Raw genomic sequence first — 23,898 nt, 5'->3', positions numbered from 1 at the left:
ACTATTTGTAATGTCAACAGAGATTAATGCGGAACGGCAGGCAAGGTCACTGGGTGGATTTCAGGAGAATTCTGTTCGCTTAACAAGACATTATCAGTTATTTTCTTAAATACAGTAAGTCACAATGTGTACAACTTAGATAAATGTGCGCACATTAACACTGCAAATGAAGACCTAATTCATTTGGATAACTTGCTTTTAAATAGAAAATACCATGGTGTTAGGCTACATGTAATTTCTCTCATAACTTCGACAACCTCCACTGCTGGAGGTGTTCAAGAACCATGGAGACGTGGCACCTGGGGATGTGGTCAGTGGTCACAGTGGGGGTGAGCTGGGCTTGGAGACTTTAAAGGCTTTTTCCAACCCTAACAATTCTATGATTCTATGATGATTCAAGCTTACTGCTAATACCGGAAGCAAACAGTGTCTTCTTTGTTCATAAACGCCAATTGCTCTTCACTTCCTTGAAGTTGTAACAATGCTCTCATTTGACAAATTCTCATGAGAAGACGTTGATACCTCCAACTTAGATTACTTGGTTTGGATGGGATGGGGATCTCACTAACATCTGATAAGGCATTTGCCTTTCACAATCCAAACTACTACAGGCAAAAGTATCCTGATCTTCCTTTGGATCTTTAAGCACTTCACAAATTACTTTATGGCCCAGATGTAAAACTTCAGTATTTTACTGTGTCAAGTTTCATCTACATTAAATCCTGAATTTCACCCTATCAGTCAGCCCGACAGCTGTGTGGTGTTCCTGACATTATGATTAATAGGAGTTCAGAGATGGAGCTCACAGTTCTGCTAAGCCTAATGTAACAAAAGCAGCAAGTAGATAGCTGAATAAAAACATAGGAGAAGAGAGGCTGTGATGATCACAGATGGTCCAGTCATCAGCCAAGCTTCTGACCAGGCGACACTGCTGAGAAGAACACCAGGACTGAAAGCAGCTGGGATTGGTAGATGAGCAAGAAACTGTAAAAGGGGAAAAGAAAATAAAGAACAAGAAGGAAGGGAAGCCATCCAGAAGGACTTGAATAGGCTGCAGAAGTGGGCTCATGTTAAATGAGCCTTAGCCATGTTAAACCTAATGAGGTTTAACATGGCTAAGTGCAGGGTGCTGCACTTGGGCCAGGGCAATCCCAGGTATCTGTACCAACTGCGAGTTTTCAGCCCTGTGGAGAAGGACTTGGGAGTCCTGGTGGATGAGAAGCTGGACACGAGCCAGCAGTGTGTGTCTGCAGCCCGGAAGGCCAGCTGTGTTCTGGGCTGCATTAAAAAGGGGTGGCCAGCAGGGAGAGGGAGGTGATCATCCCTCTTGATTGTTCCCCTCTGCTCAGCTCTTGTGAGGCCCCATCTGCAGCACTGCGTCCAGGGCCCCCAGTACAGGAAAGATGTGGAGCTCTTGGAGCAGGAGCAGCTCTCCTGTGAGGAAAGGTTGAGGGAACTGGGCTTGTTTAGCTTGGAGAAGAGAAGACTCCAGGGAGACCTCATTGTGGCCTTCCAGCACTTGAAGGGAGTGTATAAACAGGAGGGGGGAGCCTCGCTGTTTGTGAGGGTGAATGGTGATAAGACAAGGGGGAATGGTCTTAAACTGAGAAGGGGAGGCTTAGGTTGGATATTAGGAGGAAGTTTTTCACTCAGAGGGTGGTGAGGCACTGTAGCAGGTTGCCCAAGGAGGCTGTGGATGCCCCATCCCTGCAGGCATTCAGGGCCAGGCTGGATGTGGCTCTGGGCAGCCTGGGCTGCTGTTGGCAACCTGCACACAGCAGGGGATTGGAACTGGAAGAGCAGTGTGGTCCTTTTCAACCCAGGCTATTCTATGAGTCTATGAATTACAAGACTTCAGTTTCAGTTCCACTTGCACATCACACGCATGTGCTCTAAAGAACCAACCATCCCTTTGCTTTCCAAACCCTGGGGCAGTCTGCCCGCCAGCTGAATGGTGGAGGCTATGCTGGTGACTCAAGTAATGCTGCAAGATGTTCCTGGGCTCTGAGTACAATCTGCTACAACTTAGTTCAGTGGCTGCCAGCTCAGCACTGGTGGCCCTGCATGTGACAGGGGGTTGGAGATTCATGATCCTTGATGTCCCTTCCAACCCTGGCCATTCTGTGATTCTGTGAACTGGGCACCAACGCAGCCATGCCAGCAGTTCTCAGGGTACTTAATCTAACAGCAGAGTAATGAAGCTCTACTTATGATTGTTATGGTATTGCACCATAAGTAAGTAAAAATTTATTTTTTTTTCCTAAATTTCATTTAAAAATGTTTAATTTACTATTCTGAAACTATTTTTCTGCGTATTTTATTGAAAAATAAGTTGGAGTAAAACATTACTAGAAAAAAAACAGAATGAATTTTGTATCTTTTCTGAAGAGGAGTCCCTGTAGCTTGTACAGACACCAGAAGGAAGACTATCCTCTAACAGAAGCAAGCAGATACACAGGAAATGAAAAATGTCCAGTCATGCCCTGGTACTTGAGGCCTTCAAGACTTTGCTGAATAGCACTGCTCTGTGATAATCTAGACCTCACACACATCAGTTTCAGGCCTGGAGCACTGACTGTTTAGCACACAGGGCTCAAAGGATCCTAGACCCAGCACAAGTGCAGATCCTTGCTTTGTCTTCTTGCCATTTCAAGCTTAGCAAAAGCGTTCCTCCCACTCGTAAGAACCAGTCTCCTGGTAATAGCTCTGAGCTCAGACAATACACTGCTTTTCAGATATTTGCATTTTTTGTCCTCTTTTCCTCTGACATCTTGGGCATCACGTGAAGACTAAACCAGTACAAGAGCAGAAATCCTCTCCTGTGAAGTTATTTTATAACCAACCAGGTAATTGGTGGTTTTTCCAGCAATACCAGCAATGAGTCCACAGCACTTCAGAGAGATGGCAGGGAGATGACACAGGGGACTTTTTTCAGATTCCCCTAAAACAAACACCAGCGTGCTTAGGAACCCAGCCACAGGCTTACAGCACTACAGCTGCATCTGCTTCCATTACATTTTGCAATATTAACAGCAAATTGACAACCCACAGATATGTTACGTTCTTATATAAGATCACTGTCACTGTTTGTAGGAAGTGTAATTACAGCAACATTACAGGACTACATTTCATACGGGCCCAGAATGTAACATTTTATATAGCATTTTACACTGAACTCATCTGTGTCTGTTTTTCTCGCTTAAGATACTTCTTCCTCTTAAGTCATTGCCAAGTATGTCTTCCTATAGGTTACTGATCCTATACAGTCTATTCCTCAGAATTACGTGCATGAAGTAAGCAAACTGTGACAGTGTTCAGGTAGAGACAGAACTCCTGCACTGTAAGAGCTACAAAGTGCTGCAATGAAGATCTGTCAATTTAAGAGGCAGGACAGGTGTTCACTATTCACACCCTCTTGTTCTTTACAGCCCAAGATATATTTTCATAGGAAAAAAAGTATGAATTACATAAATGCAGCCTTAGATTTTAGTGTAAGCATAGAGAAGAGAACAAGGAGCGCCAACAGCAGTGCTGGACGGTGCCAGCGAAAGTTGGGCTGCTGCTGACTATTGGTGCATCACTGCCTGCAGCTGTGCTGCCATCCTGGACACTTCTCTGCTCTCTGTATGAGCACCAACTTCTTGTCCACCACTTATGATGACACTGCTTATTTGCACATTCCACATTTCAACTTTATTCCATCCTCCGAAAGGAAATTTTTTAATGACTTGATGCATACTGGAACGTTAGTACGTGATATTTTAAAAACCCCCCTACCCTAAATGCCAGAACAAGGGACAGGGATACTCACAGGTATGCCTTGCCAGGGAATAATTGGACCCACCGCTCGTCAGCCCAAAGCCCTCAGGGATCTGGCTGGAGCTGCGTGGCCGTGTCAGCAGCTTAGGGGGCTCAATCTCAGCCCCAAATTCTGCCCCAATCACACCCAGCAGAACGATGGCTGTAGCCTGCTTCCTGCGCTCCTCATAGGACGTGGAGATCTTCTTCAGCTGCGGGAGACTGGACAGGCAGCCTGAAACAAGAAGGAGAAGCTATAAGGAAAACAAAAGCAAGGCGTAACACTCCAAACATTCTGTTTTCCAGAGAAAATAAAAGAGATTCCATTTAACTTAGAGCATATCTTCAGGGCAGTTACTTCCCTTAGCAGAATTTTCAGCTGCTGTAGATAATGACTTTTACTTCCCAAAATGCACAACAGAAGTCTAAATAGCTACTTTTGCAACTGCTATCTCACCCATCCTTCAAAAACTGTCAAGACCCTGCTGAAGAAAAAAAAAAAAAAAAAGGAAGGGGGAGGCAGAAAACCATCAAATTTTATAGATCTTTATTCTTTTGCAGAGGAAAAAGCCATAATCAACAGAATTGTGTTTATCTGCTTTTGTGAAAAGTAATATTTGGCCTAATTTTTGTTCACCGTAAATTTCTGTAACAAATAGAAATCCTCTCTGGTTTCCTTACCTCACAAAGTGTATTTCGGAATACTGGATTTCTATTACCAAAAAACCCTCAACCTTCTGTGTTATGATCCATCACAATATTCTAGTTCTTACTAAATTTTAGCATAAGGATATATACCATTACATTTCAGTATCCCAAATGTTTTTTTAACAAACATCCTCTGGAATCATGGAAAAACCTCACTGTAGTGTGAATTTTAAAATGAAACTCTAAGTTTTATATTATTGGTGAAACTAAAAACTCTTGGGCTATATTAGATTTGGTTGATGGAGGGTGGATCAATTTTGGGTTTTTGGGTGTTTTTTTTTTCTGGTTTTTTTTTAGGAATAAAGAAGCCAAATCTTAGAAGTTTATGAGACTGAAATACAGCCAGACAAGTACAGCTCACGTTCAGCTAATTCCCAGTGCAATGGAAAAAAGAAAAAAAAAGACCTACAAATCCGATATATAACAACAAAGCCTTAACACTCCTCTTAGGTTCCTCTACCAAACCTTTTCAGGAAAGCCAGACAGCACTGGATGAGAATCATCAGAGCACAGGTTAAGAAGGGGCTAATTAGCATGCCCAGCGCAGGTCTACCTGTGCTCCATCAGAAATGAGATGCTACCTCCAGAAAGCTGACTACATTTAAGCAAATGCAGCCATCGTGGTTCAGAGACAGCAGTGCAGTAGCGACAGAAACGTGCCAGCTGAAGGGGAGGAAAAATCCAATGGAAAGCTGAACAATGGCAGGAGAGGGGGAAAAAATCAATAGGGGCTGCCTGGAGAGGGAGAAGGCTGGAAAGGGGTTGCACAGACAAAGCAGGGAGTACAGCAGCTCCTATCGCCCTGCACTCTGCTCTTTCACGGCCACACAGCTGGCTTGGCTCGGGGTCCCCGAAAGGCAGACGTCGCAGCATCCTGAAATGCTGGTCCTGATTCCTCAGGGCTCTCAGTTCTCATCAGGCAGCACGCAACAAACCAGCCGGCACCCAGAGCCGAACACCAGGCCCTGCCCCGACCCAGCACCCTGCACAGCAGCACGCAGGTGCCCGCGACGGCTCTCGCTCAGACGGCACAACGGCCATAATGTTCCTTTGCTATAACTTCCAAGTGAAATTATAAAAAAAAAAAACATACGTAAAAGATTTTTGCATTCACTTTTTTTTTTTTTTTTTTTAAATTACTCACAAAAGCGTAAAATGAATGGCAACGATTTCCTACGAATAAACTGACAGCTGTTTGGGAGAATCTAAAATGAAATGATGTCTCTGGAAGTAGTCCTTCCTCCACTTCCATTTGTCTCGAGAAAATTTGGTATTTTCTCACCGCGCCGTGGCTCCATTTAATCATGCGATGGGTGACACGGAGATCCATTTTCCTGACAGGACAGTTGATCACCCTATCACGGAGGGGAAATTAATAACCCCAGAGAGCTCTGCGTGGAAGCAGGAGCCCTGCTGGAGGAAGGACACTAATGTTGCACATTTTCCTCAGCAAATAGTGCACGCGTGCCTTGGAAAACAGTGCATGTGTACCTTGGAAAACAGCCTGCCTCCAGCACTGCACAGTGTTGGAGGGGCATAATGCATCCAAGCATTCCTTTATACTTGGGTTTACTTCAGACCAAATGACTGTGTTAAATATTCCAATGTCTTCTGAAAACTACATCTAAACAGTGCTTAGAGGAGGCAGCCTTACGGGTAACACAAAGCAAAGAGGGTATTCACAAAGCATTTAAAATACAGGTAGAGCATTTCAGAAGTTCAAATTGTTTAAAAGGCTGCAGGTTATTGATTGCTTCATTTAAAAAGCAGTCAGAGAGTGCAGCCACGAGGTCAGGGTGAATTTAACAGTTTGGAGCACTTTACTAAATAACTCTAAAGATCATGTTAATTGGCTTTGCACAGTTCTTGGGTAAAATTAATTTTATCCTGGCTTACAATAAAAGGATTAAAAGACAAATTAAGTTCTTCAGGTTTAACTGGAATAGAAATCAATGGATCTGAATTAAGGCTGAAGGTGGTTTTGTAAGGGACGGACTGCTACCTCGTATCTGCTTTATGTGTGCATATCTGTGCGTGCACAGATACATGCACACATACGCACAGAAGAGTGGACTGAAAAAGCCCACAACTTTCACCTAAGGAAATAAAATAATTTCCTCAAGACCACAACAGAGCTTGCACCAGTTTGGCAGGGAATTCTGATGCCATCCTGGTGTTCGAAGGATGCAAAGAAAACCAACAACTAAACCCCTCATGATTTTGTTACAGTCCATATTTCACAGCACAAAGTGAACATCGTCAGCAGTCACTGTCTATAAATGAAACCTTGCAAAATGACAAATGACAAAACTTCCTGGCAAGCCAGCACTGAAACTGCTTACTTTTAAAACTGTAACAGTTTCTCTGCATTATGGAGAATATTATAGAAGAACATTCAAGAGCTATGATGGGGAAAGGCAGTTTTGCTTACACGCATCTTGGCTCACAATAATCCATGCAACTGCCTGGTATTTCCATATCAGTAGTTTCAAATATCTTTTCTTGTCAGGTGCACTATTTTCTTACAGTAAATAAACAAATTTACTCAAATGGTGCTCTAAAAGGAAATGGCAAAAAACACAGATTTCAAACCACAAAAACAAAACGAAGTGAACAAAAAATGTGAAAGAAAGAAAGGAAGGAAGGAAAAATAAGGAAGGAAGGAAAGAAAAATAAGGAGTGAAGGAGGGAGGGAGGAAGGGAAGGAAGAGAGGACAACCAAACAAAAACTGCTGTGAATTGTGCCAATGAAAGGCACTTCAGTTCTTCAGGATTCTTAACGAGTCAAGCCACTCTGCGGGTCTGCCTTCATTTTCAATTTTTAAGACTGTACTCTGAAGAATAATTACAGTAACTTCAGCACCTCTGGAAGCCTACAATGCCACAGTGTTGAAAATAATCCAGAACTGAAAAATATACAGAGATACTGGTAACATGAAATGACCATGAGGAAAAGGCTGAAAATAATCTATTTCATTTAAGCTCACGAAAGCCACTGCGTCTCCATGCTAACCTGACAGGATTCAAGAAGGTGCTTTCTGCCACTTCTGTTATTCCTACACACATGGCTCCCTCCTCTGGCCAGCAGAACAGAGTATTGGGTGCAGGGTGTCGGGTGCAGGGCATGCATTCCCTTACTGCTTACAAGAAAAAGGCAAACAAACAAGTTTTATGCTCTCTGGAGTCATTTATTTCTATTTTCAGTCTTATGCTCATTAACGGTGAAAAAAACATCTGTAAATACAGAAAATTCCCAAATTCTTTAAGTCGTGAGCCATCTCTGTTTCTATCCTGCAGCAATTCCATAATCTTCAAAGTATTTATAAAATGTACATACTTGCAGACAGAAAACTCATTTTGTGCATCTATTTTTTAATTTAGCTGACAGCTCGGAAGTCAGTAAAGCACAATGCAGAAATCTGGCAGCGCGTGGCAAGTTGAAGAGGCTGACTGGGATTGCTAACTCTGGAACCCAGTTTTTATTTCCTATGGTTATCTCAAGGGTGTTTACAGTTTCCATTTTGCTGCCTTCGCAGCACTTCAGCTGGGCTGTTTCAGGAAATACATAAAGGGTGGAGAATCAAACAGACATCAATAGCAGCTTGTTCATTAAGACATAACGTATTCTGCAACTCCTTTATAACTATTCCTATCTCTTAGACCAGAATATAAAAGATTAGTAACAGGATGCACCTGTGGCATTACCTATAGATAGCTGAAATGCAGAGTTAGAATGAAGGCATTTCAGTGCCATGCCATCTGGTATTTTCTTTTAAATGAATCATTTGCTGTGTTTTATTAGGTATCTGCCACCAAACTATCAGACGGGGAAGGAAGCTGCATAAGAAGAAACCTCTCACAAAGTACATCTCACAAAGATTTCCTGCACCTTTTCCATTGTTCTCACAATTATTAAGGAGATATGTAGGCTTAGCTAATGAAAGAACACTTGATAACATCACCTGAAAATAAATTCAGATAAGAATTTGCAGAAGAATTGCTCCTAAGCACAGCAGGTTGTTTTGTTCTTGCTGTTGTTTTTTAAATAATTGCTGGGATTTTGTTTGTTTGTTTGTTTTTATTCATTTTTAATTTCCCTCCCCAAAAGGTCTCCTTCCTATTGGCTGTCTCATTTGTTTGATAATGACTGTCCTGCTGTTTTCGTAGCTGCAGGAAAGCATGCGAAATGACGGAACACTGTTACTACTGTAGAAACTGGAAGTGTTTAAACTTCATTTTCCTAATTTTTCATACAGCATCTTCCAACAGAGAAGTTTAATAATTAAATATCAATAAGTCACATAGCTTTGTATTATTAAAGCCAGGGCATTTTTCTGGTTTGCTTTTTGATAACATATTCCCTTTGTGGTGCCAGTAACCTGATTTTATGCAGCCAGCCAGCTGCAGCACTTTAGAAAGAGAATTACAAAACCCCTCATGGGGAATAATAACATTTATTAGATGAGTATAGATGACGATGACGGTTATCATTATTATTTAGAGAACGCTGTTGCAGCCACCAAGATTTTCAAATTTTGAAATAAAAAAAAATTCACGTAGTTCAATTTTTCATTTGAGACCCAATGTCAGATCCAAGGGCTCTGACTCCACCGTCCACCCCTGGTCAGGAACACGGAGGTCAGAACCCACACACAAACCCCCGTGCCTTATCCACAGTGAACGTTACGAAACAGACATTACTGAAAAACTGCAGTGCATAATTTGAAATGATAGCATTTGGGGTACAAAAGGCCGTCAGTAATCTGTTAGCCCATAGCCAAACACCACAGAGCTGCTGCTGGCAACCCGAAGGGTTAAGGCCCTGATTTTCTTCTGCATAGGTGGTGCTATTTTAAGCCAATAGTGTGTTTAAATCCACACCAATGAAATCAATACAGCACTGCTCTACTCAAGGTGAGACCAAATAAACCTGTCGGAAGCTTTGAGAAATAGGCTTTGCAGTACTCTTTGAGTGCTAAGTGCCTTTCAGCCCAGAGATCTGTCATTAAATAATCATTAGCCATCACTCATTCTTCCTAAAAAGCTCAACGCCTGAATCTGCTCAGTATCCACGCAGCGTCCGTGCGGCGTGCCATGCTTATGAGCACTTGGGGACGTGCACGCACACCATGCAGCGCTCTTCCTTGCACCCACACACCTGGAGCAGCAGCCGCGTTGCAACGCCAGTCGTGCCCAAATTCAGCCTGCCCCACGCCCAAGCCATGCCTTACAAGTTGCTCACGTGAGTCTTTAGTTTATTTTGCACCAAAAGGAAAGAAAAACTTGAGCACAGTTATTTCGGGACTTACCAAAAATGCTTTGTGTCTTGGAAAAGCTGTGCAGCATTGCCTAAATCGCGGCCTACTTCAGATTAAAGCTAGCGATAGATGATATTTATTCCTTACGTCTATGCACCTACAGATTTCTGTTTGGCACCACTGCAACTCTTCTGCTCCTGGAAGCATTGACTTGTGTGCCAGTTATTACTTTATAATGAGGCCATGTGGAACTCGTAAACAAATGGATTCCATCTACCTGCAAATACTGAAATTGCTGTTGTCAGTCATTTTCTATCTGTAGCACACCAACGGAAAACCAAAAAATATTTAAGAAGCTAATTAAATATCTGACAGCGTGTAAAGCAGCAAATTTCTTTCTTGGAACACAGGGTTAACCTATTATCTCTCTGCATTAACCCTATCCCTTCTCACCACTGCACTGTGAGCTGTGTGCTGAAATGTCCCATTTCCTTCCAGACAGCACGGAAACCAATTAGCTACACTCTTCAGCATGCATTTTCACCAACAAGCTCAAGTAAGCAATCAACATCTTACACTAATTTAATTCCACTGAAAGCCACATAGACTCGAATTTTAATAACCTGGGAATAAATTTTACCGTAGCAACATTTGGTTGTTTCATATCACATTTGAAAACCACAATCACACGTTTATGAAGTATTAATTGTCCCCTAACCTCATCGCTTTAATTTTTAAATGGAGCTTTGTGCTGCAGTTTCCAGAAATCCGTATCCCTCTGTGCTACTGCCTACATAAATGAGTCATAAACAAAAGCACTTTAAATGTTCACGATACCTTTCCAGAATTTTGATCACGATCACTATAACCAGTAATGAGAAAAGTTTTGATGCATAAATGCTGTGCTTTAAATCAAAGCAAATCACACTGAATAAGAGGTACTCTATATTCCCCCATCTGAACAGCAGAGGATCCATTTTGTCTTTATTTTCCACTGCTCTTAGCAGCATGAGGAGAAGCTCCTCGCCCATTTTGTGTTCCCAGAGCTGCAGAATACAGTGAAGTATTCAGTAATAAAAGCAGTGATACAGATAAGAAACCTCAATTGATCAGAACGACGGCAACAAAAAGTGTGTACTGTATGCAGAAAAGCACGTTTCCTAAATGTGCCTATCAGCCTTAGGAAAATTACAGTGACATTTATCTTTTAGCTTTACAAACACAAGGCAACTCCGGGCATCTACGTAACTCTGCACTACATTATAAACAGAGCATAATTCCATCGGGCAAACCCAATATTGCAAAACAGATAAAGATTACATTAGCAATGTTTGTATTAGAAGTAACTAGCTTGTATATAAATAAAGTGAGATAGATGTAAACAGAAGAAATCTTTTTCCCATAGAAGATCTGAGTAAGTTGTTGATTAAGAGTCAATTAAAGAAATTTATTCTCAAGTTTCAGATCACTCTGGACATAGGTAAAACTTCAATAAAACCAGTACAAATCTCAACTTTACATTCTGAAGCATGATTACAATTTTATTGAAAGGAACATAAAACTATTTTACATTATATTCATTTTGAAACCAAATGGTAACTTTTCCTGATGCGTTATAAAAAGATGTTGCTTGTATTGGAAATCAATAGGGAGGCAGAAAAAATTAGATAGCTACGATTTGCCAAGAAATCAATAAGAAATATAGCAATATCAAAATCCACATTCTTAATCTTTTACACACTAAAATCTGACTTTCACATGAACGGAATGGTAAGAATTTACAGGAGAAAACACGTAAGCTGTTGTTACATGCTTCTGATGCACCTATTATACCCTTTGCCTACAATTTAAGCTACCTTGCTTTTAGCACCGTTCCGATTGTGACTGATCTAAATTCCCACTGCTTAAAGACTATTTTGCAATGATTTAATACATCTTCTAGATGTATTACACACACCCTTACTGACCATCCTGTAACACACAAAGCCCACCTCCCCATTTGTCTCCAGCTGGCCCCTGCTGGGTGCTTTGCATCAGCCCCTGCCGGGAGGGGCGGGAGATGTGTGCATAGGAAGCTGTGGCTGATGAACAGCACCAAGCTAAGCATCACAGCTTCCAGACGAATCACTTTTTTTTTTTTTTCTCTCTATGAAAAAATTCAGGGAAATTGAAAGCTTCCAGCAGCATAAGGAAAAGCGTTTAGACTGAGATCAGGGTTATGTTTCACAGTGAATTCTGCCAGCAGCACAACGCACAGGCTAGCGATGACGTGCTTTTCAGCACTGCTTAGGACTGCCATGTAAACCCCCTGAGCACCAACGCTGCTGCTCCCAGCCACCTCCAATCTCACCCAGCTCAGTGCAAAGCAGCACCCAGCTCGCTGCGAGGCAGGACACAGCTCAGTGCAGGCAGCACCAGGCCCACGGAGCAGAGGGACCCGGCGCTGCCGCGCGGCTCCAACAACAGCTCTGGTGCTGAATGCAGAACACACTCTATTTGGCTTTCAGTCAATTAAGCTTTAAGCTGTCAGCAAACAAGACTTTTAAGTTAATTTTGAATCACCACAAATCAAGTTGAAGGTTGTGAAAGGGCACTCTCACATGCCGGCATGAAAAAAGGCAGTTTAATTGCCTCTGAATAGCTATTATATGCTGCAATTGGCCTATTGAATCTTAGATGATCTATTTATTTATCAAAGTGCAGAGACTGGTAAAAGAAAGCAACGTACAAACTTTACTTTCTTCCTCTCTGGCTTAAGTAGATAAAATTAAAGTCTTTGCATACACAAGCTACTACTGAAGCACTGATTTTTCTGATGAAGATCAGTATGGGTTACATTATATTTTATTCCTGAATAATTACCGCTGCCCAAAATACAGCTATCTGAAATGTGAAAACAAGTAATTTCCAATACAAGAAGTTATTGCTAGTTGGATTTTATTTATATATTTTAAACCTTCTTACAGATTTTTCCACATGCCAGACAGACAAATATTGTTTTAAATTACTAATCTGAAAAATCATCCGTGCAGAAGGTTACAGAAAAAGGCTATACAAAAGTATAAAGCCAGCTGCTATTGAAATGTTAAAAGAAAAACCTTCCACACATCTCAGATCTCTATCTTCACGTAAAATAGTTTAGAGCAGAATGAGGCCAAACAACAAGAGGAACAGGTCTTCAAACTTAAAAACTCTTTCCATCAATCCACTTGCAAAAACTGCAATGCAAATTAAGGAAATGTCATTTTAAAAAATGTGTCAGTAGGACTAAGTTTAAGACCAGCATTCTCTGATTTTGCTGTGGCTAATCAGATGCTTAAAGTATAGTTAGCCATAGAGAAGGTTAAACTGTTTTCTTAACGCAGTGTTTATTTATACATCAAACAGTAAAACCTAGAATTATTGAACGTGAACTTTTTTTTTTTTTTTTTAAATAAACTACAAGATTTTTTCAAACAAGAATGGGCCAACTGGCTTCTATTTTCATCGTGTTAAATTATGGAAGATTTTCCTTACTTTCCAACCCTACCCACGGAGCAAGGCAGCCTGGGGAATGCTGCATTCAGGCATCCGGGGAGGGACTCAAGTCTAACTTCCCCGGGTTAATGGAAAGAGGTATGGAAGGAAACTCCAGCACACCAACATCAGGAGCCTAAAGGTGCACACTGGTACCCACTGCTGATTGTTCCAAATGTCAGCCTGGTACCTCTTGGAGCTTTTGTTTCTCACTGCTTCTAACACCCTCTGGCAAGGGTTTGAAACTGTGATAAAGCTTACAGCTCTCTTTTCCACTGGGTACAGACCCCAGCCAAAACTCCCCATGTTTTATGTTTTTCTTATCACCAGGTCCTGCAAAATATGCACGGAGAGGGGTGGGTGACACGTCAAAATTGAAGGGCTATGCATAACTAAAAAAGGAGAAAAAGATCCATCAATGAAGGAAAAAACAGCCAAAACCATTGCTGGAAGAGATGTACACACAGAAATGATGTGACTAAGATGACACTTCTCATCTCATACCAGTCAAGATGCCGCACTGCTGTATTTCCTCTGTGGCAACGGAAAGACCAGAGTGGCTGCAGGAAAGCGACACATCAGCTAGCCAAAGCTGTCCTGCATTGGGTGCTTCTGCTGGGATATGACCAGAAGAAGATGGTGTGAAATGAAACAACCACTCACCACATCCAAATGACCAGATGACTTGCTTTGGGGAAGGCAAAGGATAGGGGCTTCTACACTGTATGTTTACAGTTTCAGGCTCTTGCAGTAGTGGATGCCTGTAGCTACTTCTGTGATTTCAACTCGTTTTGAAGTCCAGCATAAGAATTACTTATGGCTGAGACAAAACTTGTTATTTTCGAGGAGGGAAATAGGTCAGAGAAGGTGTTACAGCATGAAAGTCACAACAGCAGTACATAGAGAAAGGGTTATAAATTGATAAAGCGGGAACTTCTGAAAGGACTACCCCAAAACAGCAGTTTTGCTGCATGTTGCTAGGATTACAGGAAGTGTTCAGGCAATATATGACAAGATTAGGCACCAAGTTATCATGAGAAATTTAAAATTTAAGATGCAAAAGGAACAGAACAAAGATTTCCAGGATTTTTAATCCCATCTCCTCAGTCCAAGGACTATTTAAGCAAATACAACCCAATTTAAATTTAATAAGTATAGAATGTTCCTGCAGCTGCTCATCACTCCCTAACTTCCGGAGATACCTCCTGCTAGGAGCTGCCCTAATGCTGTCACATACCTGGAAGCAAGCACCTCTTGCAGGAGTGCTGTCACCTGCTCCAGATCTAAAACAAGTTGGCTAAGAACTGTTCCAAAATTGGTGGCCTTCCCACTTCCCAAACGCACTGCCCACAGCGAGCAACCCAATGGAGAGCATAAACAAACTGCTGATTTGCCTCAATAATCAAAGAAAACCTTGCACGGGTTTAAGCATATTCCCACCACACACTTCAAATACCATTACACCATTACTGGAACAAAAAAGAAAAAGCATGAGAATTACTAAGAGTTTGACTGCGATGCTAACTAACATGTTAACTGAATAAAAACAGAAGGAAATCAGGACTCAAGAATACTAGTAAAATAGCATTTTTATACGTGGCTTTTACAACCTGTGCTACATCTGAGAACATCACTGTGGAAAAAAAAAAATTGACTGCAATAATCTTTCATAAATCTTTAACTGAATTAAAGAAAACATCAAGTTGAAGCACTTCTGCCTAATGTCACTGAGAAAAGACAAATAGCTGAAAGAATACAAACCAGGCGCAAACGTCAGACTAAGACAACGAGAACTAGTTTTTCCTATATTAATGAAACTTTCCAAAGGAACTACAGCACAAAGGGGGATGGGCAGAGCTGGAAGAAGACATCAGCCACCAGCACAGACAAAACGACTTCAGATGAGTCCAGATCCATGCTCACATAGTAACGCACACTGACAGGCTGACTTTTCACTTCTACCTACAAAACAAGAGTGCATAAGGACCAATACAGTGAGTTATGCTGCATGAAGGATAGAACACAGTAAGATTTTGCCTGGACTTTCAGAACCAGCTTACAAAGATGACACATTCCAGCTGCTAAGCAAATAGCTGTTCAGCAAAGCACGGCTGCCATGCACATCCAAATGTCTGGAGTTTTCTTTTTTTCCCCATCTCCATAGCTCAGAAGATGAATTGAAATGGATGCCTCTCTTTTAGTAGAGGACAAAGATACTTCACAGCACTGCAATCAAAGTATGTAACAGCCCTTCATTTGACTTACCTCCTTCAAACATTTTTATACTAGTTTGCTAGCTTTTTGCCAAGGCTCTTATTTTTATATTAACCGTCATTTTAGAAACATCAGTTATTTCTACACCCACAGAACTAAACACAAAGTGACATGCTGGTGTGCATCACAGGCACTGCTTGAGCCTGGCAGAACTCTGTAACTGCTCTGTTGTGTGCTTCTGCTATTAATTAGAAGCATGTCTGACACCTCAAACAGATCAGTTCTCTGCAGCACTTCCCTAATGAAGGCATACGGCACTGCCCAGCACTGACAGATGCCATTCAGACAGATGTCCAGCCCATCACCCTCTCACAAAGAACACATTTCTTAATGGTACTTACTGGGTGACATCTGCTTGAATGGCAGATGCCCACATCTCTTCAACTGCACACAGCTTTGGTGAAAAATCCTTGTTCTACATGAATTGCATTTCTTCACATTTCTTAAACAAAAGCCTTTTTTTTTTTTTTTTTTTAAAGTATTTCACCTACAACTTCATGCTTTCTTGAAGACAACCAAAGACAAATTGCAGGAAATTATATTCTTTCTTAATTTTTTATAGATCCATATGCACATATCTGATTAGACAAACTTCTCAAGGTGCTTCAAAATTCCGGTTAGTACACAGAATACTCCATTAACAATTAATATCTGTATGTTGAATAACTGGTGTTTGTGGCATCCACATTCCATTTTTAACTGTAATAGAAAAGATAAAGAGAGGTGTGCATTTTGACTTCTTTTCATTAGCATCTGCACGGGATGAAGTTTGCTTTAGATGGTAAAACCTCATTTTTTTCTGGCGTTTTATGTAAGTCTGTCATGGTTCTATGTTTTTGTTTTTGTTTTTTTTTGTTTTTTGGATTTCAGTATTCCACATCAAAACATCATGTAGTGTACGGGGCATTGAAGTGTCACTGCCCCAATCCCAGCTACCTATCCCTGTACATTACAGCAGTCACGGGATCTGGCCCTTCCGGGTGGGGGGGCGCTCTCTTGCTGCCTTGCAGTGGGTGCTGGAGGGTGCTTTCCTGGCCGTTCCAAGCTTTTCAGGTTTGAATCGGTCCCGGGAACTCTCTCTCTCTCATCTTGTCTGATTTATTAATCTCAATTTCAATTAAATCGTATATATTGTGTTATTTTGTATTCCAATATTGTAGTAAAATAAGTTTTCCTCCATAGATTGTTGCCGCTGTTCTTTTCCTCCCTTCCTTCCCATTTTTTGTGGGATTGGGGTTGGGGGGGGGGGGAGGGCGGAGGCCTGTCGCCCCTGTCGCGGACATAGATTCATCTGATCAACTCCGTGACAAAGTCAGTGTGCACAGTGTGGTAGGTGGTTTTCTAATGGGTTATTAAATACAAATTAAGTGCATCTTTTATCTCTCTATGGTGGACTTTAGAGACACACAAACGTATGCGACACAGTGAAGGTGCTCAAGTTCGGTCTGCGCTGCCTGAAAGAAACCCAGCAGGAATTTTGTCCAGAGATCGGCTCTTTTGGCACCCACATTGTGCTGAACAGTGGGCTGCTGGCTTGGCTGCTGGGGGTGGCAGATGGTGTCGTTTGTTGTGCACCTCCACCTCACAGCAAACCTTACAGGGAAGGCTGCCAGAGGAGGGGAGGGCAGCACTGGGCAACGGCACCTGTCGCTTCTGCTTTTAAGTCTGGCTCCAACAGCACAAGAGGATGCACAGAAACCACTAAAGCAGCCCAGAGACTCAACACATTAACAAGAGTAAGAAGGGAGCAAAAAAGCAAGACAGAAGCACAGCATATGGCTTAGTAAATGACCGCATGCTACTTTTGGTAAACAAATGAAATATTTTTCTTCTGTTACAGTGGAAGTCTTCAAGCTAAATAGAGTAATAGCAAAAAATAATATATCAACTAGTAACTAAATTAAAACTACTTAAAATAGTTTGACTGTACCAACATCAGAACATCTAGAAACTGGGGGTAAAATAGTTATTACTCAAAATACGGGAAAACACTGGAAATTCAACATTTCTGCAAATGTTGTGCTAAGATACAATACAAAAACCATGACTGCAAATTGCTGAACCTTCAACATCACACAGACAACACACTGTTGGTGCCTTCAGAGTCATTCTTAGTTTTAGAATATGAGATAAACTAACAATACTCCTTGCTTCTGATGTTACCAGCTAATGGATAATTATTGCCTAACAAATACTACTCATTACATGAGAAAATAGGTTTCGTAGTACTACAGGAAGTTATTCAAAAGATTAAGCTTTCAAGTTAGCAAACATTATCAGTAACACTCCCAGCTTTTCTTCTCCGTATGACCTTCTGTGTGTGAACTGCTGTCACTGCTGCAGCTCTGCTGGTGTACTGGAAATTAAAACCTGCACAAGATGCACAAAGCATTCTTGGCTGGGGCTCCCTTGGCCACGTGGCTAAACAAGGAGCATGCTGATCTCCTCTGTTCCGCCCTAGGACCTACTATCACATCACAACAGCAGGTAGGAGGAAATGGAGCTTCACATACAGTGCTTCTGCAAAAAGGAGCCCAAAAAAAGCAGTGCTCGCTGCTCTGCCCTTGGAAGCACAACTGCCAGACCCCTTGCAGAGCCCAGAGCTAAGGATGCATAGGTCTAACACAGCAGCTTGCTTCAGACTTGAAGGCCCCAAGACAACCCTCATTGCACCAGGGCACACATATTTTCATAAATTTAGATTTTTTTTTCTGAAACTTTCTTAGATAATATAATAATTATAGTTAAATAATAATCCTTATTTCCGTATTTAAAGCAGTCTCCATCGTCTACCTTCCAGCTTTTTGGAATATCAGATCCTTTGGAATAAATTCCGTTTCAATTCAGTTTTTATGTAGAGGAATACCAACCCGGAATAATGGGTCTGACAAGAGTTTACCCAGCTTTGTCAATTATCAGGCCTCCTGTTGGAATCTCACCTTTTCACAACAAGGCAGCTGAGGGCAACTATCAGTGCTGTCATTGTCATCCCGTAGCAGCTCCAGGAGTTGTCTCAGAAGCCTTTGCCCCAAGCTTCCCTACCACCTACAGCTTGTTTTGAATAGTTCCTAGAAACAAAGCCCAAAAAATCCACCAGTTCATGTAATCGACCCAATTAGAGGGCACAAAATCTTTTTCCTACTGTAGGGAACCTACTTTAGCTAGATTATCCCCCCCAAACTGTGCAATTCTGTGATGGTCTCTAGCCACCCAAGCCCCTTTCCCTGGAAGCAGTGCATATTGTATTCAGCTCAATGGAATCTCCCAGCATTATATTCACATTGCTACCAGAAGCCTCAAAGTTCACTGAACGCTGCTTAGCTTGCTGCTGTGTGAAGCTCAGCTCAGTCACAAATGTAATGCACCACTGTATTTCTGCAAACCTTTAAGCTATGAAACCAAGGCAGTCGGTACTTCCGTAATCTCTGCAGCTGTGGTGATGGTACATGATATCCAGACTTCATGAAAGAGGGGAAAAATGTTTAACAAATTAATATTTAATTAGTACCAGGAAAGGGTTTGTGCTTTGCAAGCATCACTGTCAATGCCAATCCGAGCAAAGTCATTGCTACAAAAAGAAACTGCTGTGGAAAAATTCCCCATTTTGCAATGCCAAAGCCCCCACTCATTCCAGAAGTCACAGCCTGGTTGGGGTGGGAAGGGCCCTCAAGTTTCCCCCTGCCCCAGCAAGGTCCCGAGAGCTGTGCCAGCCCCACATGCAGGGCCTGGGGAAGTACTGCTGATTAGGTGCAAGAGCAATCCATAGAAGATTTAGAATATATGCCTTACTGTGTCCCAATACATTATTAATGTCCAGCACTAAGGCAACACTGCACAGCTCAGAGGCACACACTACCGCAACCTAAAAGTTACTTCCTTGAAGGTCTTCATTTGAACATGGGAAACTCACTGAATTCCTAAAGAGTCTATCTGCACTGTTGCACCATTTTCTATGCTAGTAAATAAATCTGTCAGCAGAGGTACTGAGGCGCCACAACAGTGCCTTTTTCACAGCACTGGTGACATCTGACCCTTTATCTCTGTTATGTGCTCAGCAGTGCGTTTGTTTTATTATCCCTGCAGATGCTGCTGTATAGGTTCCAAGCACACCTCAAATGCAGACAGTCACACTTCCAAACACGTAACAGCACTGTGTTTATTCTTCCTTATTTCCTTTATTTACTGATTTAAAAACAGATTTACACTTCTAAAAAAAAAAAAAAAAAAAAAAAAAAAAAGCTAGATGATATCTTAGAGCCTAAAATTAGGTTAGCAACTAAGATTAAAATTACAAGGCAATAAAAGATATTAAATACGAAATATATTTTGAAGAAGTTCAGTCAATGAAATCAGAAGATTCTCTGCCCAAGTAGCAAAAAAAACAAACCAAACCAAAACAAAAAAACACTACTGTTCTAATGTGAATGATTTAAGCAAGATATTTGCTCTAGGTTTAGTTATCCAGAAGAGCCTTGTAGGCATTAAAGATAACAGCTTGGAAGCCTGTTCTTGCATGTCTTTTCAGTACATCTGAACAACAACATTCAGTTTCCCATATAACTCCTGCTTGTGTGTTGTTAAATGCCTGACAGGCACTGTGGTGCTGTTTCCCAGAAATAGGCTTCAGTGCTTTTCAGCAAGCTAAGCTAAACTGCTTTAATCTCTAAAAGGACCAATGTGGAAGTGATCCTTTTAAAAAAATTATTTGAAGGAATGAGAGCATTTGGTGAATACCAATTTGAATTGGAAAAAAATCCTGTTGACCACTGCACACTGGTATTACTTTGTGCAGTCAATCAATAAGTATTAGCTCTAAAAGGACCACTATAGAAAGAAGCTGCATCATGTTTAAAGATGACAAGGTAAGCTTCAAACTGTTTGAATTAATTTTTTTATGTATTCTACAAACACTAAACTGATTGCATTCAATTGTAGATTGAAATTTTGTATTTACTCAGAACACAGCTTTTAAAGCTCAATCGCTTTGATCAGGAATGGCAGGGAGCAGGGAAACGCACATCATTTGGAACTGCCTCCAATAAAGTGGCCCATTTTCCATCTTTCCCCTGAAAAATACATAGGGCATCAAAGGGAATGATGGAATCATCATTCCATCAAAGGAATGAGAGAATGATACAACTCATGCCTATAGATGTATTCTATAGTTGGTAATACTGCTGTTACTGAGGCTTCCAGAAGAGGAACCAGTTGGCCGCTGACAGACATGGGACCAAGTAGATGCTACTTTTCTCAAAGAAACACAATGTAATGGATATCTTGTGAAAAGCATTTCAGAGTACTATAAGCCCTTTCACTAATTCCCTCTCCTTATTTCCATTTTTTCAGCCTCTATCCATTGCTGTTTTTGACAATTCCCACATACACCCCCGGACCCTACAAGCATCTCCAGCACTCTTCCTCCCTCACAGCTCCTTCAAGCCTTCTCCAAACAGCCTGTGTTAATACTCTGTGCTCCAAACAGTCTACTCCTCAACCAGCAGGAAGCTTGTCTCAGTCACCTTCAGCCAGAGACTTGACCCAAAACTCCATCTGGCATACTAACAGTCTTCTGGTCAATAGGAATAGTTTTCCTTCTGACTTTCACAAAAATCTATAAAAAGCTCAGACAACATAGTCTGAGCTGACAGAACAGCACAGCTCTTGTGCTCTATAATCTGTGCTATGCTATGCCAAAATACATACTGCAGTCATTCAAATTCTGAAGGTACTGATACTGAGCATACAAGTATTTTCCCCACGATGCTGCACAGACAAGCATGAACAAAAGAATCAAAAGAGAACTGTTGTAATTAAATGTTTGTTTTTGTATGGCCTGTCATTTCAGAACATGCCTTGAGGGGCCGGAATTCTCAACCATCCATCAGTCTACAGAAACATACAGCAACGGTAAAAAGCTGTATTAGTCTTTTAGAACCAAAACATACTTGAACTCCATGTATGACACACTAACAGCATTTACTCACCAAAAAAAAACACAATTCAGTGAAGTGGATTATGATGGCAGCACCTCTGCATCAGTCTTTTCACCACGGTAAATCATTTAAGAAGTAACAATAAAGAATCAAACCTAAGAGCTAAGTATGTCAGCTGCAGGCAGACAACAAAGCTCAAAACACACTGAAGAATATTTGTTTCAGAAGCAATGCAGTAAAAAGACAGTAGTTAGAGTTAAGCATATGTTTCATTTTCACATGAGAAGTATGGAAAGTCAGAAAGAAAGTGTTCCATCTCTTTTGCACTGAACTCAGTAAGTAAAACAAAAAAAAAGAAATACATTTTGTTAGGCTCACCAGCTGTAATGTCGTCATCCACTAGATCATGCTCTTCCTCCTGAACTTTTGCCTCTGTTCCCAATGAATCTGGGCTTGCAGTAGCAGTTTGAATGGCTTCCGTGGTAACTCCAGCTGAAAAAATAACAGCCAAACACCCATAGAAGTCAAAATGGTTTTCTTAGACAACAACCCTACACTAGGGAAAAATAAAATTATCTTCTGTTGCAATGTAGCACTACGAAATGCAGATAAAGCAAAGATAAACTATTTTCTGACTTCCTATAATACAAACCTTTCCTTTATAAATGTTCTCCGCAGTGTAGATATCTCATATATTTCCTTTTTACCTTCTGATATGATTAAAACAATCAAAAGAAAGACACAACATCCTCTTTAGCCATAAAACTGACTTCAGCAGAACTTCTCTCACATCTATTAATCCTGCATTTCTACCACCAAAAAACAGCTCTTTCCCTGTCACTTTCAGAGTACATTCCCTCATCTGAGCCATTCTGCATAACTTGGTTGTGATGTACGAGTTAATTGCTCTTGCAAATTGTGGTATGGACACTAAGTCATGCCGTGTAACACCACAGGAGGCTATCATTCATCGGTGTACTGTGCCCAGCTTTCACCTTTATGAGCCCCTGCCCAGACCTTACTGCAATTCCATCAAGGCACTATCAAAAGAAGCGTTTTGCTAAGAGTGAAAAAGCACAGCCTCACAAATAGTGTTCCCAAAGAGCTTTAGGAAAGCTGAAGGAGCAGAGTGAAGAGAGCCCAGATAAGATTTCTTTCCTCCTGATGTATCCTTTATGTCAGCTATCAAAAATCTTATTATATGAAGAGATTGCTGCTTTCCTGATTGTGGCATTAGGCTTGCCATCTATAGAGGCATTAAGATCCCATTAAAAAAGGACTACAGCCCTTTGTCAGCACCAGCCAAGCTTCAGAAAGAAATAAATCTGGAATGCCTTTCCCTTTGCTACCCCAGACTGTCAACTAGCACAGGGTGACCAAGTCCTGCCTATTCCCTTGCTGCTCCTCTGCCATTTGTTCAGCATCCTTATGAAAAATAAAATAACAAACACACACATTTCTTCAGTTTGGAGCAGTTTCGATGTGGTAAACAACTCATCTTCCCCAGATGTAAAAATATGGTTTATAAGTGAAAATACAATAGTTCTTAATAAACTACATGGAGAGGAGCACTCTCAGGGGTTTGATCATGGCTGTCTCCCAGCGTGTTTTTTTTCAGCTCCCATAAGGACCTGGTAGTTCCAGCACTGCACTGTCAAAATGCTTTTTGGATGGGCCAAAGCACAACACCTTGGATTTGTTTAGAATCATTGAATAATCAAAAAGTTGGAAGAGACCTCAAAGATCATGAAAAGCCCAACTGTCAGCCCATCCCCACCGTGCCCACTAAACCTTGTCCCTTAGTTCCCACATCACTTCTTTCACTGCATTTTATCCTCAGGTTGAAGAGAAGCAGCTGAGCTTTCATGTTAGATGTGCTACACCTAAAGAGCTTAGCAAGACCAGTGACAATAGAATGAAAAGATAGAAATGTTTTTGCACGAGTTGGTTCTAAGAACAGGATATGAAATATTACAATTTACAATTACAATTTTACATAATTAAAATTAAAATCTAAGCACAAATTATTCAATCTGAATGATTCTCAAAAAATAAAAAAAGTGGGGGGAGGAAGATATCAATCACACAGAAAAGTCAGGCAGTAGTTGTACATTATCACTTCCTCTAAATGAAAATCCAGCAAGAAAGGATATGTTTTCCTATACACAATTACCTTCTACATAATTCACCAAAATGTCTCAGAAACATGATTTGGAAATGAAAAGGTCAGAAAGAAAGTGCATGTATGAAACATAAGCCTGCTGACACATTAGAAAACACTGGAAAATTAACAGTGGGATGGAGCAAATCCTCAGCAGTTTGTGGATGACACCAAGCTTTGGTGCTTTTGGCAGGCCCAAGGGTGACAGGATGCCATCCGGAGAGACCTGGACAGACTGAGCAGTGCCTGT

At 41.2% G+C, this 23,898-nt stretch overlaps 1 protein-coding gene across 3 annotated transcripts in view; it reads right to left on the bottom strand.

Annotated features, from left to right (window-relative positions):
* WDR7 (WD repeat domain 7) overlaps nucleotides 1-23,898 on the bottom strand; it is a 113,062-nt gene that overhangs the window by 46,365 nt on the left and 42,799 nt on the right. For all 3 annotated transcript variants that reach the window (XM_042831205.1, XM_042831204.1, XM_042831206.1), the window contains exons 19-20: nucleotides 21,866-21,979; nucleotides 3,812-4,033 (exon numbers count right to left, since the gene is read on the bottom strand). In XM_042831205.1, the coding sequence (XP_042687139.1) occupies nucleotides 3,812-4,033; nucleotides 21,866-21,979 (336 nt within the window). The remainder of the gene's footprint in view (nucleotides 1-3,811; nucleotides 4,034-21,865; nucleotides 21,980-23,898) is intronic.

The sequence above is a fragment of the Centrocercus urophasianus genome, unplaced genomic scaffold (assembly GCF_019232065.1).
Source record: "Centrocercus urophasianus isolate 14NV4802_14NV808 unplaced genomic scaffold, USGS_Curo_1.0 seq_35, whole genome shotgun sequence".
Taxonomy (NCBI): domain Eukaryota; kingdom Metazoa; phylum Chordata; class Aves; order Galliformes; family Phasianidae; genus Centrocercus; species Centrocercus urophasianus.
The sequence above is the reverse complement of the archived record's forward strand: the minus strand, read 5'-3'. Positions and strand labels throughout refer to the sequence as shown.